The sequence below is a fragment of the Alligator sinensis genome, unplaced genomic scaffold (assembly GCF_000455745.1).
Source record: "Alligator sinensis unplaced genomic scaffold, ASM45574v1 scaffold1097_1, whole genome shotgun sequence".
Taxonomy (NCBI): Eukaryota; Metazoa; Chordata; order Crocodylia; family Alligatoridae; genus Alligator; species Alligator sinensis.
In genome coordinates, this window is record NW_005841950.1 from 1,962,413 (window position 1) to 1,972,394 (window position 9,982).

Consider the following 9,982-nt stretch of genomic DNA (forward strand, 5'->3'; position numbering starts at 1 on the left):
TGCAGGTTCTCACTCCAAATGATGAAGATGTCATCGATATATCGTAAGTACAGCAAGGGTTTGATGGTGCAGTTCTTGAGGAAGTCTTCTTCCAGGTGGCTCATAAAAAGGTTGGCATACTGTGGGGCCATTTTAGTGCCCATAGCTGTTCCCATCATCTGGAGGAAGTGTTGATTATTAAAAGTGAAATTGTTGTGTGTGAGGATGAAGTGTATAAGCTCAGTGATATCTTTGGGTCTGTATTCTGGGTTGTAATCTTGTTCCTGTAGATATGTAAGGCAGGCATGGATGCCATCCTGGTGTGGGATGTTGGTGTATAGGGTGGTAACGTCCATGGTGGCTAGGAGTCTGTTGCTGGGAAGGTGGTCTATGTTTTTAAGTTTCCGTAGCAAGTCTGTGGTGTCTTGGACAAAACTTGCTCTGTGGGTGACAAGCGGTTTTAGGATGGATTCAACAAAACCTGATATTTCCTCAGTTAGGGTCCCATGGTTGGATATGATAGTTCTGCCACGGTTCCCTTGTTTGTGGATTTTAGGGAGGATGTAAAAAGTCCCTGGGTTAGGTAGCGGGGGGATCAAGGTCTGTAGTTTTTCTTGTAATCTTGGTGGAAATGATTTGATGGTATTGTTGAGTTTTTTGGTGAAAAGGGGAGTAGGATCTTCTTGTAGTTCTTTGTAGTAGGTGGTGTCAGAGAGCTGTCTCTTGGCTTCCTTTATGTAATCCTCACGGTTTAGGATGACTATGGCTCCTCCTTTATCTGCTGGTTTTATTACTATTTGGTGGTCGGAACTTAGAGATTCTATGGCCTTTTTCTCTGGTGGAGAGAGGTTGTTGTGGTGGCGCGTGTTGCTGATTATTTCATTGTTCATTCTTTCCCTGAAGCAGTCAATGTAGCGGTCAAGGTTAGGGTTTCATCCACTGAGAGGTGTCCAACCTGATGTTTTTTTGGGCTTGTTGGCATTGATCCTTTTCTGAATGTTGTGCTTTAGCTATTTGTGCATAAATTTGATACCTGCTGCAGGTATCAAATTTAGGCATGAATAGCCTATAATCACCATTTTTAAGGCGCATTAATGGCACACACACGTAGACCCGCACCCTTAATGCATCCTAAAAATGGCTAATGTGCCTTCAATTTGCATGTGTAGCTGCACCTTCTGTTCCCATTGAAATCAATGAGAGATTTATTTATTTTAATTTCCCATTTCAATCAATCCCATTGAATTAATTTCCCACTTCAATCAATCCCATTTATTTCAATTTCCCATTGAAATCAATGAGAGATATTTATTTCAGTGGGGAACACAAATAGGTTAATTCTGGGCTCTTTTGAAAAAAATCACCTTCACAATAAGCAGTAGCTCAGCTGTGTTGGAGAGGATATGTAATTGTTTGTAAAAACATATCAGGCTTTTTCCTCTCATACAAAAGTTGTGCAGCTTTAACAGTACTATCAAAGTAAAGCAATACAACCCCCTTAGTTTAGACAGATTTCTACTGTTAAAAGTGCTTGTACTGATATTGCTTATTCCTATACAGGAAGGGGAATAAAACATAGTGATGTACTGATGCAACTGCATCCACATTCAGGGTTACAGTGATGTAACTATTTAGGTCAAAACAAAACACACATTTAACTGACCCTTGGTATAAAATTCTGTGTAGAGCAGGGTTTTGTTCACAACAAGTCACATATTTAAACCTGTGTGTGTTTAGTTTCCAAAGCCAACTTTGATTCTGCTGTGAAGTGAAATCTTGGGTCTCATATACTCTCCCTGCTGGCTTTGTGGTAGTCAAACAACAACCTCGTGTTCTGGTATTTTTGCTGATCTCATTCCTTACGCTACAGCGCAACTAGGAAGGAGACAAAACAGGCATAGCAAATTCACTTCTTAAAGCAAAATAAGAGAAACGAGAACATAGCTTGCTAGAGATAAAAAGGCTGATTTGTGAAGGAAATACATTTTATTTTCAGTTTGCCAAATTATTACTAAAGGAATTGAACAATGCATAGAAAACAAAAGGAGACTTGACAGTATTTTGGAAGGATAACTGCAAAGCTTAGAAATGAGGGAAACTATCCCATCATTAAGTGACTATTTATGTTAAATTAGTATCAGGTAAATATATATTACCCATGATATACACTGAGGATGTTGGATCTACTTACTTAAGCAATATCCACCAAGTTCTCCAGATAAAAGGGTTCAGGAGGATAATTCAAGTTATTTCCTAAAAACCTAAGCCTGATCTTTATCTGCTTAGTTTTTAGGACACCCAACCAGACTGCAGTCATGAGCTCCAGGTCTGATGTGAATCTGCTGAGTGTGTTCTGATGATATTATGGCAGCCACAGAACCTTTATGAGTATGGGGCTGTCCCTATGCTGATCATCAAATGTGTTATGTGCAGGTTGTCATGTGAATGTGATGGCTTTGAAACATTTTAAGTATATTAACTTCTCTTCAAAGGACAGGTGCCATTTCTTTGGCAAGTTGCATAACTATGACAATTAGTGCATAAATGTGAACTTGTATCTGATCTCCCAGTGCTTTACCTCATGCTTTAGAATGATGTTGGGACTAAGTCTGGAGTTTTGGTAGAATCCCATATATGAAATAACAGTTATCATTCACACAATAACACACGGATTAACACTCTTCTCATCTCGTGTTTTGGTGCTAAAAATAATGGAAGTTTACCATTCCCTATGATGTGAAGTTGTAAGGAGTTCATGATTTTCCTACAACACCTGATAAACTATCACAATTATCAGCTATCTAGCAGAGTTCTATGTGGTTTAACTGTCATCTAGGTGGTTTAGTTCTCATAGAGAAAACAGAACCCTGAATTCAGATCTTGACAGGTAATGAAAGAAAATAAAACATCTTTCAAGTAATTTGTCTTAAAATATATCTATAATTTCAATTTCAACATATTAAATAGTCTGTTCGTGATTTTTGGATTTGTAAATGTTTTGTGCATCTATGAAAATTCTCTGCTCACCTTTAGAAGCTGAATACTTACATGCTGAAAACATTCCCACTGGATTTTAACAGTGTTAAAGATGTTTAATTTAATTTCAATATCCTTTCAAACCCTTGCTTGTTCAAAATATTCTATCCAAGCCAGGCATGTCATCCTCCAGGGTAAACTGATCATTCAGACATTCAGGGTTTTGAGTTTTTTTCCATGTTTGCTTTTATAAACGCATTTTATCTTTCTCCTCTAGAATTCACGAGAGCCATGATTATATTGAAGGGAAAGCGACTGTATTTCACTCCTGTTATCTCTCTTCAAATGCCAGCTCTGAAATGAAGCAGACAGTGCTTTTAGGTCACTTCATCCTTCCTCCTGCCTGCTTGCAAGAAGGTTAGAGAAAATACAGAAATGTGCATGCACAATTTCCACATTGTTTTAAACCACTGTGGAAGCATGGAAACATGGAGGTCCATCATCTGGGGTGCCTCTGCTCAGGTGCCCTGGGAGCAATAAAGAGCAATCCTATGATTAGCTTCCCACAGTTCTGCAGTGCAGGAGGATGGGAGCTAAGTGCTATCAGCAGTGCTTATTGTTTTACTTGGTGCTGTCCAAGGGTAAGCAGTGTGAAGTAGTTTTGACTATAGAAGAAGCTGATGTAAATGCTGCTTTCTAGTGATCTCCCTTAAGGTCCCTATTGAAATTAATTCATAGCACCTGACTAATTAGGCTGATGCCTACAATAGCTTATGAATTTTTTAACAAGTTAGTCTACAGGTGCTAATCTGCCCTGCCTCCTGCCTGACTTCAGACTAATACAACTAATTACCCTTCTTCCTCCAGGCTCCTTGAAGACAAGGGCAGGTTTGACCAGGAATTTTCAAAATACAAAATAAGGATTGTTATAAAAAGAATGGTGATTAACTGTTAGAATCATAAAATCATAGCAAATTAAGGTTGGAAGGGATCTCAGGAGGTCATCTAGTCCAACCCCCTGCTTAAAGCAGGACTATCCTCAACTAGATCATCCCAGCCAAGACTTTGTCTAGCTGCATCTTAAAAACCTTCAAGGATGAAAATTCCACAACCTGTGGAATTCACAGAGGACAGGACAAGAAGTAACGCATTTAACTTGCAACAAGGGAAACTTAGGTTGGATGTTAGGAAGAGCTATCTAATTATGCAGGTGGCTAAGCATAGAAACAGGTCACCTGGGGAGGCTGTGGAATCCCTATCACTGGAAGTTTTGAAGTGCAGGCCAGACAAGCACTTGGCTGGGGTAGTGTAGGTAGAGATGATCCTGCCTTGAGCAGGGAGTTGGACTAGATGATTTCTGAGGTATTTTCCAGTCCTACTTTCTATGATGTGATTAGCTATCACACAAGTATTGTTTGCTCAGAGAAGGGTAACTGTTTCTTGCTTAACAAATGAGTGGGTACTTGAAGTTGCCCCTGTGTTTGGAACAGCAATTCCTTGCGTATTGAGAGTTGATCCATTATGAATTTTCTTGCTCTCCTGCTTTCCTTATGATCCAGAGGAGATGTCCTCAGCTACTTCGTCACTGTTCTTCATTTGTTCTCTTCTCATTTAAAAAATTTCACCAGGACATGGTTGGCTGTTAAATACTATCTTGCTAGTTTTTGTGTGTGGAGTCAGATTTCAGAAACACTGATTTTTGGGTGCTCATTTTAAGGTGCTTAATTTCAGTGGTGTTGTAGACCCATGTCTAAGGCCTGGATGCATATTGACCCATACTCCTAACACTGTGGGCTTTCCATTTATATATTGCCTCTCCTTGTTCCATCAGATCTCATAAGTGAGTTGTTAGGAACAGGCTGAATGAGGTCAAGAAGGTGAACTGTGACCAGGTATTCATCAGGTTGATCTCCACACTATTAATCTTTTTTTTTAATTTTTGTTCCTACTTAGCAAAGATTTCTGGAAAGATTACCCCTGTTAACTCTCTTTAGTTCCCTTTGCAAGTCCTCAGTCAGAATTTTTTTTATGCATCCTATCATCATATGACTTGAAACTTTAGAAAAGGCCATCTCTGTTAAGGGACTGATTTGTTTTTGTTGTATAGGTTGCACCATACTATTATGCTTTTGATATGATCTTTCTTTTCATTCCAGAAATTAAAAGAAAAATTGGTAGTTTTATATGGGAACAGATGAATAATTCCCAGATAGAACAGGTAAGACAGTACTAAATGCAATCTTGCCTTACTGAAAACAGTGGTAAAGTCACTATGACTTCAGCGAAGCCAGGCTTTTTGCCCAGTATTTCCCTTAGAGCTCTGGGGTGAAAATGCTGCCTGCCTTGCTTATCACATTATCAAAATCAAGCTGTGTGCTTCTGCTTTTTGCCTACTGCATATGCCCCTTTGAGAGCATGGCATGTAGAGGAACAAATGGGTAGAACTTCTGCAAAAATGGATTTAGGGAAGTAACCTTCATCCTGTCTGTGATTGCAGTGCTTGTTTACTTTGGGTGACACAGTGGTTTGCTCTGAAGCTCCTGCTGCCTCTTACCAGAGACATCATTTGAGGTGGCTTGTTTCTCTTTCAGAGTGATATCATTCTCATATGTAGCCCTGAGATGCAGCACACTGTGTAATAGTTTGGAGGGGGTAGTCCAGAAGTAGCACAACTGTGAGCTTAGCTATAATGGTCATGTTGGTGAGAGTCTGTGAGTCTAGTGATGGTGGTGAGTGAGGATCAGCTGAACTTCCTTGGGAAAGGTCCACTGATGTTGATCCTCTCAGAAGACTGGTGACAGTCAGAAATATTTAAAATGCTGATTATTAGAAGCACTTTCCTTTGCTTCCTTAACAAACTGCATCAAGACAGACAGTGCTGTTCGCTAATCAGCTACATTAAATCATTTAATTAATTAAAATTTTCCTTGCTATTCCACAGCTTGAAATATTGACACCAGCTGAGATAAAAACTGTCGGGGAAGAGGAGGAGCAAAGAATAAGGGGCAAACAAGACCTGACTAGAAGGTATTCCCTTTATTTTCACTGCTGGATGGCTTAATCCTGGTTTTCAGCACTTGCACACATGGCACATACAATATCAAAGAGCTGTTGACTCTGGATTCCAAGGGTCACTATTTACATGCCAATGTTAATGATTTTACCATTGATCATGTTAGGAGAAGCATCCAATTAATGTGTTTTTTATCAGGACCTTAAACTGTATTCTACTTTTTCTCCCAATATGTCTGTCCCTCTGCTGAAGCTGTCAGTGTCTGCAGTGCAAGTGTCTGTTGTTCAAAACAAGTACAATGAAAACTGAAGATCCAGAGCCTGACTAATGTAAAATGAATAAAACAAAGGAGGCTATTTGCAATTATTTAATACATTAGACAACATGTGTCTAATAGAAATTGCTGTAGAATTTCCAGTTTAGCATACAAGGTTCTTCGGGTAGACGTAATATCTTTTATTACACTAACTGAGTAGTTGGAAAAAAATTATTTGCAAGCTTTTGGGTGCAATCACCCTTCTTCAAGCATAGGAAGTCTCTGCTGTTCTTTTAGAGTCTGTTGGAGAGACTTCCTATGTCTGAAGAAGAGTGGTTGGTGGGAGTCTAGTGATTGCACTAGTGATTGGTGATTGAATCCCACCAAGCCAGAAGATCATGCTATGAAGTTTAGGTCATCAGCCTGGGCTGTAGATTGGCAACTGAATAGAAAAAAACCCTGAAAAAGCTGTGAATAGCTGACCTTGTGGGCAGAGCCCATTCCTAAAAGTATGCTTTCCAAAGCATAAAACGCAAGGAAAAAAAAGACAAACATTTTTTTTTTAAATATAACAGTAAAGAAAAACCAGTCTCAAAAAAGCCAGCAGGAGAGAAGCTATCATGCTATCCACTTCAAGACTACCCAGTGAACAACATGGTGACAGGTAATGATCAGGATAGGGCAGTGGAGACCAACCTTTTTGGCAGATGTGCCATAAATTAAACCCCCTGCCCACCCTTACCTTGCCTGATTGGCCACTCTGCTCTGTCCTGTGCTCCCTGCCCAGTTTATTGCACTGCTTTCTGCTCCCTGCTTATTCAGCCACTGTGTTGCCTGTTCCTTCCTTGATATGCCACAAGCCATGCACAGGGACCATACATGCCACTTTTGGCACACGTGCCACAGGTTGGCCACTCCTGGTATAGAGTGGGGCTTGAGCGCTTGTCTGGATGCTATTAAGGCCCTGCTATAGCCAAACACTCAAGCACAAACTGAAGTACTTCACTAAAAGAAGACCTGAGAGGTGCTCACTTTTCTCTAGGGCACTGGGAGTTTCACATATTTCCAAGTAAACCATCCCTCTGTGCAACTCATGAGATGATGTTTAATACAATTGAGCAGTTTTATCTCAAATGGGAAAGTGTAATTTCATACCAGGCATTTCTGTGTTTGATGCTGTCAATGTCTGCAAGTTTTAATATAGTATATTTTGCCTCATGTTCTAGAGCAGTGGTTCTCAACCTTTTTAGACTCAAGGCATCCCTTGTTAGACTCAAGACCCCCTTCAGAAAACGTACCGTATTTTCACGCATATACCCCACCCACAGGTAGAAGCCGCACCCACGTATAACCCGCGGAAAATTGTATTTTTGTAAATAAATCCATGTATACGCCACACCCATGTATTCCCTGTGGCGGCGTATACATGGAGAGGCGGCGCAGCCCGGCCCGCCCTGGCAGTGGTGGCGCAGCCCAGCCTGCCCGGGCACAGTGGGAAGGCGGCGCAGCCGGCCCCGGCCCCCGCGGCAGTGCAGCCTGGCCTGCCTGGGTGCAGCGCAGCCCGGCCGACCCCAGCCCTGGCCCTGCAGGGGGAAAAAGTCTGTGGATAGCCTGCACCCCGGTATAGCCCACACCCATCCATTTTTTTTTGTAAAATTATGTATACCCTGCAGGATATATGCACGAAAATATGGTAATTTGTTTGCTTTCACTCATTTCTCAACTACGGAAAAATAATAGAGCAATTCTATTGTTGTGGAGCACTCGGAAAGACCACGAGTCAGAATGTTTTTGACACGATGGATTCCTATTGGAAATCTCTGGGTTTATGTTGTGAATCATGTATAAGTGTTTGCACTCTTAACAGTGCTAACATTGCACGACAACCCCTTAAGAATCTAATGACACTGCAGGGTGCAGCAGCGTCACCCTGGTTGAGAATCACTGCTCTAGAAAGTCCAGTAACTAACACTAACTCCACAGTTTCTATGCTGTTTATAGCTACATATATATTTTCATTTTGCAGGTCATGTCCCTGCTAGTGAGATGAGGAAGTATGTTGGGGAACTACGCGATTTCATTCCAGGCACTTCAGGTTATGTGGCCTATTGGGTTCAGGATGAAATTAATATTTTCTCTGATGTGAAAAATAAATTGAAAAGAAAATTATAAATGACAGAGATAAAAAATGGGATTTTGGGTTGTCAACAATATTACCAAATATGTGTCCATTCTGGTTGACATCATCTTTAGTGTTTTAAATGCCTACTTTTTTTCTCTCTGTTGATTGATTACTCTGAATTTCACTGAAATGACACTTAACATTTTGTTAGTTTGGGAATTGAAGGTGGAGGGCTGTGAATTCTAACTTGAATTTCTATTTCTTTTGGCATTTTCCAGCTAACCCAGGCTAGTTTATTTATGTTGATTCACCCTCAGTGTGCCATAATTTATTCGATGCTCGTAACATTTGAACAAACTGGTTATATTTGCTGTAAAAATCTTCTTCTTTGCTATCCTCTTAAAATTTGTATTTTGTATCAAAATTAAATATGGACTCTGAAATCGTTGTGCCATGTTTGCTTTTCTTTGGGTAACTAATCTCAGTTTCAATTTGACTCCTCTCGCAGGATTTTTTATTTCCTTTTGTCACTGAAAAGAAAAGAATCTTCTTAGTTATTCTGTCTACTAAAAGAGTAGGGTTTCTTCTCAAGATACAGCTCACAGTCAGTAACTCTCCCGTTCTGTAAGGAGGAAGATGCTAGGCCAAATTCTGCTCTATTGCATATTATCTACCAGCTCCATAGGTGTATGTGAGTGTGACTGAGGCAAATTTCCCCCCCAACACACATGTACACAGAGTACATTTAGTGAAAGGGAGTCTGTCAAAACTATTTACTTGCACAAACTAAATCCATGGATTCCGTCACTTCCATTGATAATAAACGTTAAACCACAATAGAGGTTATCCCAGATAGCAAGAGAACTACTATTTATTGTACATTGGCACCCTCTTGTGAAGACTGTAAAGAACTGCATATAGTGGCATCCATTTTTATAATAGAATTATAATTGTCTAAAAGTTAGACTAATACAGAGCTTGTACAATTCTGATCTGATTTTGAAGTCATTCAAAGCAGCTGTATCCTGACTTCAGTGGAGGTTTAACACTGATGTGAGGTGGCGTTAGGGAGACAAAACAAAATGAGCCGATCAGGAAACACATTAACAGCTGTTTTTTTGGGGGTTTTCTTTTTTTTAACTAGAAAAGCCAAGGGACCTTCAACCCCTATAGCTGGGTAGAACCTCAGTATTACAATGTCTCTGTAAGTTGCTTCTAAGAGATTACTGCCACAATATCAGGGAAATCTCCTTTTTCTTTGATTCTATGATTCTAGTCAAGATGGAAGTTTTGGTTTGATAGCAGTGATACTTCTGAAGTAAAAATAACCATGTAGGGGAAATAAAACCATTGAAACCCTCTCTATATGTTGTAAAGAAGCAAGACTAGGCACATAACCTTGGGGGGGGGGGGGGGGGTGTTTGTGGGGGGTTTTTTGGGGGGGGGGGGGGTTTTTTTTTGGGTGTTTTTTTTTTTTTTTCTTTTGCAACTCATCTTAACATTTTTTCTTCTCTGTTACTGGCTTGCTTGGCAGAATGTGTATCACAGATAACCAGCCCTTTCAACAGGAGGAACATTTGCCAGGAGGAGGTACACAAATGGGGATTTGAAAATCCACCACTCTAACATGGGGCAT

At 40.2% G+C, this 9,982-nt stretch overlaps 1 protein-coding gene across 1 annotated transcript in view; it reads left to right on the forward strand.

Annotated features, from left to right (window-relative positions):
- The window catches only part of TERB2 (telomere repeat binding bouquet formation protein 2), an 11,144-nt gene extending 2,491 nt beyond the window's left edge, over positions 1-8,653 (forward strand). Inside the window, exons 3-7 of the mRNA XM_006020268.1 lie at positions 3,233-3,372; positions 5,112-5,173; positions 5,897-5,982; positions 6,800-6,888; positions 8,251-8,653. Coding sequence (XP_006020330.1) covers positions 3,233-3,372; positions 5,112-5,173; positions 5,897-5,982; positions 6,800-6,888; positions 8,251-8,396 — 523 coding nt within the window. The 3' untranslated portion in view covers positions 8,397-8,653. The remainder of the gene's footprint in view (positions 1-3,232; positions 3,373-5,111; positions 5,174-5,896; positions 5,983-6,799; positions 6,889-8,250) is intronic.
- Positions 8,654-9,982: the final 1,329 nt, after the last annotated feature.